The sequence below is a fragment of the Sardina pilchardus genome, chromosome 7 (genome assembly GCF_963854185.1).
Source record: "Sardina pilchardus chromosome 7, fSarPil1.1, whole genome shotgun sequence".
Lineage (NCBI taxonomy): Eukaryota > Metazoa > Chordata > Actinopteri > Clupeiformes > Clupeidae > Sardina > Sardina pilchardus.
In genome coordinates, this window is record NC_085000.1 from 31,151,039 (window position 1) to 31,164,596 (window position 13,558).

The 13,558-nt window shown below is 40.1% G+C and overlaps 1 protein-coding gene across 1 annotated transcript in view; it reads right to left on the bottom strand.

The window, feature by feature from the left end:
• Positions 1-972: 972 nt before the first annotated feature.
• The window catches only part of LOC134087936 (sodium-coupled neutral amino acid transporter 3-like), a 23,352-nt gene continuing 10,766 nt past the window's right edge, over positions 973-13,558 (bottom strand). The window contains exons 5-17 of the mRNA XM_062541789.1: positions 11,891-12,006; positions 8,918-8,991; positions 8,601-8,693; positions 8,322-8,403; positions 8,052-8,134; positions 7,667-7,725; positions 6,795-7,238; positions 6,162-6,241; positions 4,923-5,023; positions 4,425-4,540; positions 3,859-4,003; positions 3,506-3,609; positions 973-2,853 (exon numbers count right to left, since the gene is read on the bottom strand). Of these exons, the coding sequence (XP_062397773.1) occupies positions 2,749-2,853; positions 3,506-3,609; positions 3,859-4,003; positions 4,425-4,540; positions 4,923-5,023; positions 6,162-6,241; positions 6,795-7,238; positions 7,667-7,725; positions 8,052-8,134; positions 8,322-8,403; positions 8,601-8,693; positions 8,918-8,991; positions 11,891-12,006 (1,602 nt within the window). The 3' untranslated portion in view covers positions 973-2,748. The remainder of the gene's footprint in view (positions 2,854-3,505; positions 3,610-3,858; positions 4,004-4,424; positions 4,541-4,922; positions 5,024-6,161; positions 6,242-6,794; positions 7,239-7,666; positions 7,726-8,051; positions 8,135-8,321; positions 8,404-8,600; positions 8,694-8,917; positions 8,992-11,890; positions 12,007-13,558) is intronic.

Sequence of the window (13,558 nt, forward strand, 5' to 3'; positions counted from 1 at the left end):
CTTCTTTCTTTTCATACCAAAAAGCCCCCCCATGTGTACCAACATGTTTCTCTCTCTCTCTCTCTGTCAGTTTCTAGTAGCTGACTGAGCACACATCTGCATCTGAAATTTGCTGTAAAGAAAATATTAAATAAAAAATATTGAAGGTGATATGTGCAGGTTTTTTTTTTTTTAATATTCAAGGGCTGAGAAGCAAAAGGACGTCAGTGACATTTCACCAACCAAAACAAAACAAATCGAAGAGAGCCAAAACAAATCGAACTGCTTCTATGTTCACAGTGAAAGACATTCGGTTTTTGTTCAATAACTTTATATTTATAAATATTTTACTTCTATACTTTTGTCAGCTAGAAAGAGCTCATCGAGAGCTTTCAGGTGATATATAACTCAATTTTGACCAAACTGTCACTTATGCCCTCTTGCTTCTCAGCCCTCAATTTATTTTTTTATTTTTTTTCATTTAAAAAAAGGTTTAAACGTTCAAAAATGACTTAGAAATGACAACAGAGTAGGAAGAAAAAGAGCAGGGGGTCAAAAACTGAAAACTTGTCTATTCTCTGCGTTCGGACATTTTTGAACAATAGTGTATGTTTGGCTCTGTGACACTCTCTCAGCACCACTGTGTGACATGGATCTTGCATTTAATATATCCCCTCCTTTGCTCTTTGCCCCTGTTTGCTTTGTTAGACTGATTAATACAGTTGTTTGGTAACAAATTCAACAGAACACAATGTGTGTGTGTGTGTGTGTGTGTGTGTGTGTGTGTGAGTTATAAGCTGTAAAGCTGGCTAGGTCAGTGGTCCCAGAGAGTTTTAGCCCAGTAACTTTTCCGTATGAGATTGACTCAATAAGATGCTATATCGTGGTTGGTTTGATTACATAACAAATCTGATTAACACATTCTCCTCTGGTCAGGTGGGAATTGAGATGTAAAAGTATAAGCTTTACCTTTTAAAAGTAATTTAAAAAAAGCATGTTCAAAACTTTTTGTCTTTATTGAACAAAAAATTGACAAAAAACACATTGACACAAATAGACTGATTTTCAAGATAAAGCCCTTTAGATGATTGTGAACATAGCTTTCGTTATGGAGGTTTTGCAGGGCAGGAATCAGGTAGGCCTAAGGTAGGGAAAGAGTGTGACAAAGGGTTCGGCTGAGCTGCACTAATACATTCTGCTGCACTTGGTCTGCCTAATCCAGATTTAATCGCTGTACATCAGGATCGTTATACATTATCGTTCTTTTAACAATTCACATATTAAAAAAATAAATGTCAAAAAATCCAAATGAAAAATTGCATTCAAATTAGATGGGATTAGATTAAGCTATTTGTAATTTTCAAAAAAATAAATGACAACAACAATGTTAAATTAACACACTTTAACAAAAGAACTCGACAAATATTCATTATTGTCCCACCTGGTCATACAAAAGAAATACTGGCAGAAAAATAGACAAGATACAAATGGCTCCTCCCTGTGGTTTACAGTGGTATAGCAACACAGACAATAAACTGTAAAGTTTACGATGTCGTCACCACTGCCAAGTGTCTGTCATGACATGTGTTAAGTGTAGGCTCTTGCTCTACTTCTGGAATGGATGGATTTAATAAAAACATTCTAGTTATTATTAACAAAATTAACAAATATCTAAGGTACTATTGGGCCATATACAGTATGTACAACACAAGGATGAAATGATTAAAAATGATTCAGCATCATTTTCTGATATACAAAAAAGAGTGACGGGGCTATCAAGGGGCCAATAGATACAACTTTTATACCCATGGGAAAGCTTCAGTTTAATACATATTACAGTCAGCTCTTTAGTTAAGCTGTCAGCTCATTAGTTAACCTTACAACTCAGAGGACATAAATTATTTTGTTAACCTGAATAATTTGACAAATTAGTTAAAAATATGAATACTTCCCAAAAGGATGAATGGCAAGAAAAGTCTCTTAAATACAGCATTTCAAATTGGTCTACTGATTTGACCCGGCCAGCACAGTTTTAATTCACTTGAATTGTCATGATGAGTCTGGGATTTTTTTGTTGTTGTTATTGTTCCTTCTGATGACAGTCTCTCTTCTCTTCACATTCCCTATGTGAAGGAACTATTTGAGGAGGGGGCGCATATAGGAAAGAAGAAACCACTCTGAGGTGAAGCCTACTGTCTGTTTTTGGCAATGAAGGAGACCTCTTCCTACATTAATAAATATTTTTGCAGGGTTGCTCATCGACAAATGATCCCTTTAGCTTCCCATGCTTACTCTGGATGTCCACCACTCAAGTTCTTTATATACATTAGACACATAAAACAATCCATTGTGACAAAATCTGTGTAGTGTGTGAAAACTTTTTGGTTGTTGCATTGCTGTGTTCATTTGAGAACTCCACATCCTACATAGCAAGTCAGGGGTTTAATACTGCAGGTATGTTGCCTTGGAGATTGTACCTGCCCCCACCACACACACTTTACCACACACACTTATCTTCACAGTTTTTGGTATTGTATGAAAAATATACCACCGGAGAATTTAGCTAGGTTAGTTTGACAGCTTTTTGCAGGTATCGGCGAAGCCTGTTATTGTCATTTGTTACTTGGTCCAATCGTTGCCATGGCTGTTGTGCTCCGCCTCCTGTCTGACTCGCTCAAGGAGTCCTGAGGGTGATTGGACGGAGGTGGGGGTGTGGGGGTGGTATGTAGGAGTGTTCCTGATTGACAGGTGTTGCTGCTGGCTGCGTGGTTAGTGCCCTCCCCCACTGTGTTTCTCTCCTGTCACCCAGTCGAGGATGATGAAGGATATGCTCATGATCATGAAGATGAACCCAAGAGCAGCAAAAGCAGCCGCCTGGAAACACCAGAAAGTAGGACATGGTTGTAGAAAACACGGAACAAAAAAAGCCATCAAAATCTTAATGCCAAAATTTTAATCTCCCAACTATTAGCTGCGGCTTATTCATTGATTCACACGGGGGCGGTTAATATGGTATCAATATGGTTTTGCTTATTTTAATTTGCATGAAACACTGTCCTGTGGCTTATACACAATGCGGCTAATACACAGTAAATTACTGTATAAACTTACATTAGGTTTCAAACCTTCTGGTGGACTAATCATGCAGAATCAGTGTAAAGTCCACAGTAGCTACATAAGACTTCAAAGAAAGCTTTAAAGTTAACCTGTATGTAGTCTGTTTTACATGCTATTGTCTTGCTGTGTGATTGGGCCATGGTCACCTCTTTCAGACTCTTGAATAACTTTAGTGTAAAAGCATTTTGTAAGCAAACAAATGTAAATGTAATTTAGCCAAACATTACGAAGAGAAAATGCTATCAAATTGAAGGACCTTTGTTTGATCCTTAGGAAGAGGAATAGGAACTTTCATCCATGTCTACAATTGTAGACACAATGTGTGATTTAACTGCACTAGATGAAAACCAAGAGAAACATTTCATTTTCAAATGAAAAGGCAATAATGTGCATGTAGCCTGACACTCACCCCCATCTTTGATTTGGATTTCATCGGCTCCTGTTCCTCGGGAATGATGCGCAGATAGAATATTCCAGGTAGGATAAAGATGAGACTGGGAGCGGAAGTGGCTCCTAAACAGTAGCAATGTGTTCATTAGTATACAAAATAAAATTAAATGAACAAATGAGTACATTCATTTAATGGTTGCTTGAAATGGGGTATTTATTTGTGCAAGAATTCATCCATTGGTAGACCACTGGAAATTCTTTCTAATGTCCTAAATGAATGAACTAAAGAAATAATAAAACGATTAACTAATAGGTTAAACAATTACTAAACAAGCCAAATGTCTTGGAGGCCAGACGTGCTAGAGAACTCACCGATGAAACCAAAGATGTCTCGGATGTTGGGCACGAAGATGACCAGGATGTTGACAATAACTAGCACACACAAGGCTATGATGATGTGGCGGGCCCACTGGAAAGGCTTGTCAGGAAACAACAGCTGCTGCAGGGCTCTGCGGATCTGAGTGGAAGAGACGAGACGAGAGTCTGTTTTAGTCCTCCTACTTGAATACTACAATATTCAATATAAATAAACGCATCTCCTTTCATTGTTGCCTGTCTGTCTTTTTCAGTGGTGCTGTTGTGTTCAGTTTGAAATGTTAATGTCAAGAGGGCAAAAGAACAGCCTACACAGCCTCTGTGCAATTGAGACAATTGAAGGAATCAATGGGGAAGGAACGGCTAATACACTCATTAAGCTTCATTTGGATAAGCTGCCAAACAGAAATACTAAAGTCCTCCTGCTGTACTAAAACCAGAGAGAGTTAGCCACGTACAATGCTATATGACTTTCAACATCAACCTTTATTTAGGATAACAAGCATGTTATTCCCATCGATTGGCACAGTACAGAGATAACGTGTGAGCAGAGAGGGTCTTACTGGGAAAAGGACGACCGGGACAGTGAGAGTAACAGCCATCAGCACAGCCAAGCGTACACAGAGGATCAAGGAGTCAGTCTTACTGTAGACGTGCAGAAGCTCAGATTCCACTTTGTCTGTAAAAATAAACACATACACACACACACACACACACAGACACACAGACACACACACGTGATGTTAGGTACAGTAGCAAGTACTTGCTAATAACTCAATTAGGCTCCACTTGCCTTGACAGACGATGTAAATGCTAAATTAAACATGTTGCTTCGCGTGTAATTTCTCGTTGTACTTTATCTTACCTTCTCCAAACATAATTCTAACTAAGCCTAAGCATATCTCATAAAAACACATACAGTACTTCTAAAAGGCAAACTTCACATATCTATTCAATTAAGCATGAACTCCATAAACATATCTAATATCATGTGACGTACACATACACCATTATCAGAAAGAATTATTTGTTATAGAGACCATCACAAAAGAGGTTCTTACCGTAAAAGGTGAGGTAACCAAAGAGAGCGGTGAGCAGGTACATGACAAACATGGCTGTTATTGAAATGTTGGCAACACCCTGCATGCGTTTCTTGGTTGGACTACAGGGAGGAAAACACATTTACTCTACATTAGCAAAGACTAATATTCGGTGTTACAAATTACATTACATTGGGATGCACACTAACGTCACTCTGCATTAGCAAAGACTAATATGCAGTGTTACAAATAACATTACATTGGGATTCGCACCACATTAGAAAAAGACTAACATTCAGTGTTACAAATTACATTACACTGGAATGCACACTAAATTTACCCTACATTACCAAAGACTAATATTGAGGTTACATGATATTACATTGGAATATGCACTACTGTGCAGTAACATTTCATTGTTTTGATTTTGTAAACGTAAATCAAATAACACATCAACTGCAGTGACATTACAGAGAAAGCAAAAATTTGAAAGTAAAATGGAGCGACAACGTTGCTAAACCACCATGGTACGATGCGTCTCTGCTCAAACAACTATGTTGTAACACCTGTTTCTAGAAAGCATCGTACCTGTGTCGCAATACACTACATCCGGCATTCAAAGACTATAGTTCAAACAACACTGTTGATGGTGCAGTGATGCATATCATTGGTGTACATGTGTAATACACTTCCTAGAAATTCTCTACCTCCGCAGCCTACTCATGGATTTCATCAGGTCCCTTGCCGCAAGTAGATAAAGTCAAGCAACATGCAGTCTGCATTCATGAACTAGGTGATTGATATACACCTGTGGCATAGGACCTGAATAGCTGTCAACAATTGTCTAACTTAAACATCTCTCATTTTAAAGCAATTAATTGGGTTGCGACAAAAGTTAGCCAACTACGCTCTATACAAACGCAGCCCAGATCAGGACCAGATGGGAACCAGCTTGGGGCCAGATCCATGTCATACTCAGGAGCTCGCTGAACTGCCTGTTACTCTAGCAGACTGCCATTAAACAGAAGGTCTCCTACTTTAAGGGGCGGACTGCAAAGTGCAGTCTGTCTACAAGCAAAGTTCTTGTGCATGAGCTAGTCTATAGCTCTCGTTCATCACTCGTCCATCTCATCAATGGTGACACTTCAGGTCGTACCCTGGGTGTTGCATTAGCAAACTGTCTAGTTATCACATTAGATTGGGCTAGACTTAAGATATTGCACTTTGCTCAGTATTCAAACTAGTGTATCAAGGACTTACTTGCGCAGCTCTGTGTAGATGGGGAGGACCTCCGGATGGCACACAAAAGCAAAAGCCACGATAGGGATGGCGTAGGCTGTCTGCAAGACAAAACGTGGGTCTTAAAATCAGTGGACACGTGTTCTGCCTCTCTGAATCAACTTAAGAGAAAGCAGCGAGGCCCCTAAACATATGAAAAGGCTGTGAGACAACTCCCTTGCTCTGTATGTAGTGATGCCCAAGATATCAAATGCCCTTTGATTCAAATCATTCCATTTTTCTGGCCGTTCTATATTACCCATGGTAATTCCCTCAGAATTCCTTACATAATGAAGGGAGGCTCTGACTACATCAATCCTAATGGGAATGTGGTAAAGTTGTGGTTAAGGAGCTGGACTAGCATGGAGTATTAGCCAGTTGTGCAATTCCGGCTACCATCTTTACGCATTTGAGCAAGTCGCTTTGGATAAAGGTATCAGCTTACTTACAGTAAGTGTAAGTATAAGGATGCAGATCTGTCTCCAGTGTAAAAATGCTCCTTTGCTTGAGCTTCACACCAATTAAAAAAATAAATAAATAAATAATAACAGCCTCTCTCAGATACAGATAGACGGACACAGTCTCACAGTATGGGTCAGAAGGCCGTTTCCTCACCTGAAGGTTGATGGTGAACATTTTAGCCAGACAGTGGTCCTCTGCCACAGGGTGCGCCTCCTCGGAGACCAGGCGCGAAGGAAGTTCACCGTCCGCTATAGTTGTTGTCACAAGATCGCCCAATGTTGTGAGGCTAGGGGTGGTGAGGCCAAGGGTCGCTTCCGTGTGTCCATCAGCTGTAGTCATTGCAAATGTAGCATTCATCAAGTCGGACAGGAAGTCTGTGGCATTTTCTATGTAGTCCTGCCCCTCAGTATGCAGCAAAGTTGTCAAGCTGTCAGTGACTGTCGTCAATTCTGTAGGGCCTTCTGTTGTCAACATTAGCCCTGCTGTGGGGACCATGTGTGTTGCAATATCTGTAATATTCGGATAAGCCCCTGTGACGTGACTGTGACTGTCCATCTCCGATAATCCACATTCAGAGGCAAACTTCTTGTAGATCACCTAGTAAAAGAAAATGGTGTTTGCAAAATTGAATACATTTTGCAGTAACTCTCTATAACATTGCCCCTGTAACCATGAACATATGCCACTGAGTGTGGTGTCACATGCAAATTATCAGCGTATAACAGTGTAACTATTGCCAACCCCTGAATCTAATCCTAACCTTAGACCTACTTTTATGCATATATATAGTATCAGCATTTGTTATTATTTCCCTCACGGGATCAAAAAAAGTATATATTCATTTTATAATGCATTGTTTTCATGGGTTCTGTAATATAAACTCTGAATAAATTTGACTTTTTAAAAGATGAGTCTGAAATGGATATCTTGATTGTTTCACATGACAGCAGCAGTCTGGGTTGGCCAGGTTAAATCTATACATTACTATATTTGAATATGTCATTAGCCGGCTACAAAACACTCACAGAAATGAGGAAAAACACCATGCAGGACAAAGAAAATCCACTGGTGTATCCCAGGTAACCTGTAATAACCACAGAAACAGAGCATAAGCTATTTTGGTATTTTGATAATACCATTAACTGCATTAGCAGTTACCGCAGCAACACATACAGTAATCAGAATGAGGACTGTTGAGATTATTTCTATATGCTGTATATTTTAAGCAATTAAGCAAGTAGTCTGTGTTTATATACTATTTGGATCTCTTTTTGTTCACTTTGTTGGTAATTCATAAGTAGAAACTATTCATTTGAGTACTTTTCAAAGCATCCTCAATTTTCAGCATTAACTTAAACATGTGCAAAGTACAGTTTGTTGTTGGGGGGAGGAGGGGTGATTTGGACATACCAATCTGTTTCATGAGAGCGAGAGGGAGAATGATCACAATGCTGACAATGATGATGAGGTAGTTTCCATTAATGTACCACTCTCTGCCAATGAAGGAACACAGGAAGTTGCATCACACTTCAATCACACGTGGAAAAGGTGAAATGACGTTTACGAGTGATGCAAAGTTGTTTGGATACCATTCGTCAGCAATCAAACAACCAACAAACAAACAAGATGAATGAAGTGACATGGAAGGGATTTCAGGAGGGGATTTTTTCTTACTCTTACCCAGTGTTGTTTTCTATTCCTACAAATGCTTGAATGACCAGAGGTAGCTCCGACTTCACAATAAACAAGTAGCTGGACATGGCTGTCGAGTAAGAACAAAACAACAGTTTTGACATCAGCGACCAGTGATTTAAGACACTTCTTAGCACATATGAAGTACAGTATATGAAAAGTTGGGAAGTTAGGGGGAAAGCTGTTATGTAATTGCAGAGATGTTTTCACATATTTTACCCATAGCATGTCAACCCTACAGTGACAAAAAAACCCCAACTTTCTCACCTCCGATGTTATGCATTGTTATGATTAAAGCTGCCACCACTTTTCCCGGGGTTCCAAAGGCCCGGTTCCCCAACTGTTCATACGCCCGTATTCCTGAAAAGATAAGAGCAAACAATCTAATTGGTTTCATTTAAATGTTCTGTTGAGAGCAGCTTGTTACTATATTGGTAGCCTCTGCTGTAATAAAGATGTGACAAAAATGTTGCTTCACCCAGTTCAAAGCTATATCAATAGTATCAATACATACTATTTTAATTATAATGAAATAATCAATATACTATTAAATGTATGTGACATTTAAATGGGGCAACTCTTACCAACTACACCAGCACTTCTCAGAAGCAGATGAATTGAGTATGCGGATAAAGCAGCAATACATGTCAACAGGATTCTAGAGAAGCAAACAAACAACAATAGATAAATATATAAAAATGCAAAAACCTTGGTAACAAAATTACACTGTCATATGTGACAAACAATATTCACTGTAATCAGGCAGATGTTTCCCAAAGGGTTTTTTTGTGCTTCGGCCATTGGGAGACTAGAAAACCATTCAAAATGATTTTGAATACTCTCTGTTGGTTATGATGGAGCAGAATCACAATGCCTTTGGAGGACGCAACGCAGGCCACCAAAATTGAATTAGTGTGTGTGCAGATAGGTAGGCCTAGCGACAGGAGTCTGGAGAAGGCTGGGGACATCGTCATGGATACTGTTTATTCAGCTTATAACATTGCCAGTGGTGCTGGATCTGACCCTGCACCACACATGGTCAGATCTCTCTATTACTCTGCCAATGAATGAATCAATCAATCAATCAATATAAGGGGCTCAACAAAGTAAAATAACACATACAGTATAATATGGCCCTGAGCAGAATTTACTTCATATTCAGATTGGGTTTACAGACTTTTAGGCCACCTGGCCATGCACCTGTGTATTTTATAGCTTCCCGAAACATCTGGGAAGGATGCCATTTGGAGTAGTTTAAATGTACTACATTTCTATTTAAAATGACCCCAGAATGTAACAACCTTCAATATATACTCTTCTAATCTCAATTCATAAAACACATTTAATCTACAGTAATCTGCTGGATTAGGCTATCAATTGTCAATTCTATGAATTGTCATCACCTAAAATATTACAAATGAATTGAACGGCAGCCATGGAAGGGTGCAAAGAGTTCTTCTTTCCCTCTGACACTGATAATGACGATGACCCCCGTCTTATTCCTTAATCTCATTAACAACGCTGTCGTTCAAATCACCCGAAGCCCGTTCCCAATACGCCCTCCTTCCATCCCCTCCCCCTCACACACACACACACACACACACACACACACACGTTTCTGTGTTTGGGTTTCTAAGTATCCCTCACCTTAGAGCATTCAAAGGTTGTTGACCCAGAAACACCAGAGTCTGCCTCCTATCCCTCCTCCCTAACTCTCTCTCTCTCTCTCTCTCTCTCTCTCTCTCTCTCACACACACACATACACACACACACACACACACACACACACACACACACACACACACACACACTCACTCACACACGCACACTTGCTGGCAAGTTCTGGCAGGCCTGTCTTTGATCTGATCACAACAGACTATTTATATCCCCTCAGATCAGATTTAGGACAGCACCAGTGTGTGTGTGTGTGTGTGTGTGTGTGTGTGTGTGTGTGTGTGACGGAACAAGACAGAGGGTGGGGGCCAAAACAAAGTCTTATTGACACCTTTGGACACATACACCCTGTGCCAACACGGAAGAAACAAATTAATCTAAAATAGGGCACAGTGAAAATAGACTCTTCCACAATAGTCACACAAACAATCCGCCTTTTCTGGTAACTTCCCTTACGGTGTTCCACAGAGTTTACACTATGCTGTTTACATCTAGACTGGCTCCGCCGTAGTGAGATTCTTCTGAACCGTGCGTAAGTACCGGTATTTATGCAGTAAATGCCAGCACGGGCCCAAAGCAAACAGACGCGTTCCTTCGCCCTATTGGGAAGTGCAGCTTATCCCTGTCGCCGACGTAGCCGCGGCCGAGAGCCATGTGCCTGCATGAGTCACCGGGTGACTACGACTCCTGTGTCTGGGGCGGACTGTTGTTTCATGACCAGGACACTCTGGTCAGGGTAACCTCTCGGCTCAATGCTAAAATGTCTCTTGTTTATTACACCAAAACGAGCACAAGAGCACAATGATGTAAAACTCCACTGTCCACTCCAGTAACTCTCTGATAATGCAATAACCATAGATTTTAGCTTTGTAGCCTACGGCAGAACAGCAATGTTTGTACAACATACGCCACTGGGCTCAAAATCAGCACCTGCAGTATACTCTAATAATATAGATGACAAATTGACTAAAGAAAAGTGGTTTGACATAAAGATTTACAATGTATTGTGATATTTCAAGCTGTAAGGGGTTCCATAATAATATCATTTGCGAGCAAATGGGTTAATGTTATGACTGTGTGAACATTTATAGAGCTCTTGTGAGGCTTGATAAATACTTTATAGATAATGACATTACAGTAAGTAAAGTGCGAAACGACATCAAAAGTCTCTCTGACTCCCGTATTCTACCTTTTCTACACTGTCTTTCCCATCCCGTACAACATCTCGTCCAACAGCCTTTCCATCTCTCTCTCTCTCTCTCTCTCTTTCTCTCTCTCTCTCTCTCTTTCTCTCTCTCTCTCTCTCTCTCTCTCTGAGCTGATCTGATCTCCTGGAGGAGGTTGGTTGGGCTGCTGTACGCATGAGAGTCCAGGCATGTGCCGGAAGCCTGGACTTATGTCCTTACATAATCACGGGCCGTCGCCCGCCGTACCCCCTTCTAGGCTCCTGGCTTTGCGGTCATGTGAACGGCATGGCGGGTTTGGCAGTGGACGACTGATGGTGTAATTCACTTAAAGAATAAGTAGTTGGGGAAAGCCATGGCCATACATGCTGCCACTACCTGTGTTAGCGCTGCCTAACCTTTCGCGTTGCGTGCATTCAATTGTCATGCCGTATTTTTGGGATATCCAGGGTGTGGGGAATCTCTGATATTGTCTGTGATACAAAATCTCAGAACATTCATTCTGGAGGGCATTCCAAGAACATAAAACTGTATCTATTTTATCAGAAGTACAATGTGTGCCGAAGGGGTTTGAAATCCTCGAAATTCTTGATTTCACATTGTTCCTCTCACTATTTCTCTCTGTCTCTCCCACATACACACACCACACAAAAACACACACACACACACACACACAGGTATACTGATATGTTTACTTACATGAAAAGGACAATCCCCGTGTTGGCCATGGCATAAGCCAGACCCAGGATCCCACTGCCCATGATGGCATTGCTGAGGTTAAACACAGACATCCCAAAAGTCGTCTTCCCCTCAAACTGTAAGAAGAGGAAAAAGTACATAAAATCATTAAGGTATTTCATACACAGCCTGAGTGAAATGTCAAAATAGGAGAAAACAACTGACATCTTAATTGCAGATTATTATGAATGACATAATGACTAATTAATGACACACTTAATTAGCTAAGTGCATGCTGAACATATGCCTTTAGATATGACTCCTCTTCAACGACCCACAACTATCACAGGAATGGAGAGCACTGGGCAACTCATTCCACCAACAAGGAACCACAGAACAAAAGAGTCTTGAATTTGACCTAGCATTTGTGGTTATGGTTAAGGTTATGGCTATTTAGCAGCCACCTTTGTCAAAAGCAACATACAAATAAAAACAATACAGTAATATAAAACAGTAAACAATACAAAAAAAACCCAAAGTTGGTCAGACTACAGTAGGGAGAATAGCAATTTAAACAATAAACAATATCAATTCAAGCAATAACCTGAGAATAGCAAATAAACCATAAAGTCATTCAGTCAATCATAAATAACAATAACTATGGCAAGGTAAGGTATTTATGTCTGGTCGACACAAAAGACGCTCATAAAAAGACCGCAGTAAGTAGTTGGGAATGTACAGCTGGATCATACAATTGAGATAGCAGAGAGCATATCCGGTAAGTGTACTATAGGCATACCCAATGCAAAAATAAAGAATGCATCTAGTGATGCAATTAAGACAGTAAATTAGCCAATGACTTCCACCTAGCATGACGAGCCAGACCCACATCAAGATAGGCAGGGCTCAATCGGAGGGGTGGGTTCATGTAGCAGAATAGGGATTCATGCTCAACGGTTGCAACTTATCGTCGTAGGTCAGTCATCATTATGTTAAGCCTGCCCACCGACTCTTTAAACAATGTGATTGGTCTGATAAAAGTTACATTTTTCCAGCTCGCAAGCCAGTGGAGAGTTGCTAGACTAACTTCCCTGACTCTTGCTAGTATACATCATTTTTTTGTATGCACATATATGGACATAAGCCATGATACCATATTAATATGCCATGAGTTCCATGCACAGGGTGATATATTCCAAAATGGTGGAATGTGGAATGTTTAGTAAGCTATACATTCTCTGAAGAGTACACTGTCCAAGTTTGGAATGTTTAAGTATTCTGAAGACAAGACAAGCAAGACTTAATGGGTCTGTAGCGCAGTTGGTTGTTAGGTACCAAATATTAGGGTGTGGGTTCATAAAAATATGTGTGTGTGTGTGTGTGTGTGTGTGTGTGTGTGTGTGTGTGTGTGTGTGTGTGTTGGGTGGGGACTTCTTTACAGAGAAATTCCTCATAACTCAACCACTCTTATATACCACTAAAAAACCTTTCGTCCTAATTACAAATCACATGAATTAGCTCCGTGCAGTAGTCTCCCCACTCCTGTAGCCTACATATTCTACCAGCTTAACCATAATCTACTAGGACCCTGACCATGTTGTAATCATTTGTGCACTTTTTCTTAGCAGCTTCGGTGCATTTCTCAAATCAGAATTTTAATTCTCAAAACGACTAGTCCACATAATCACA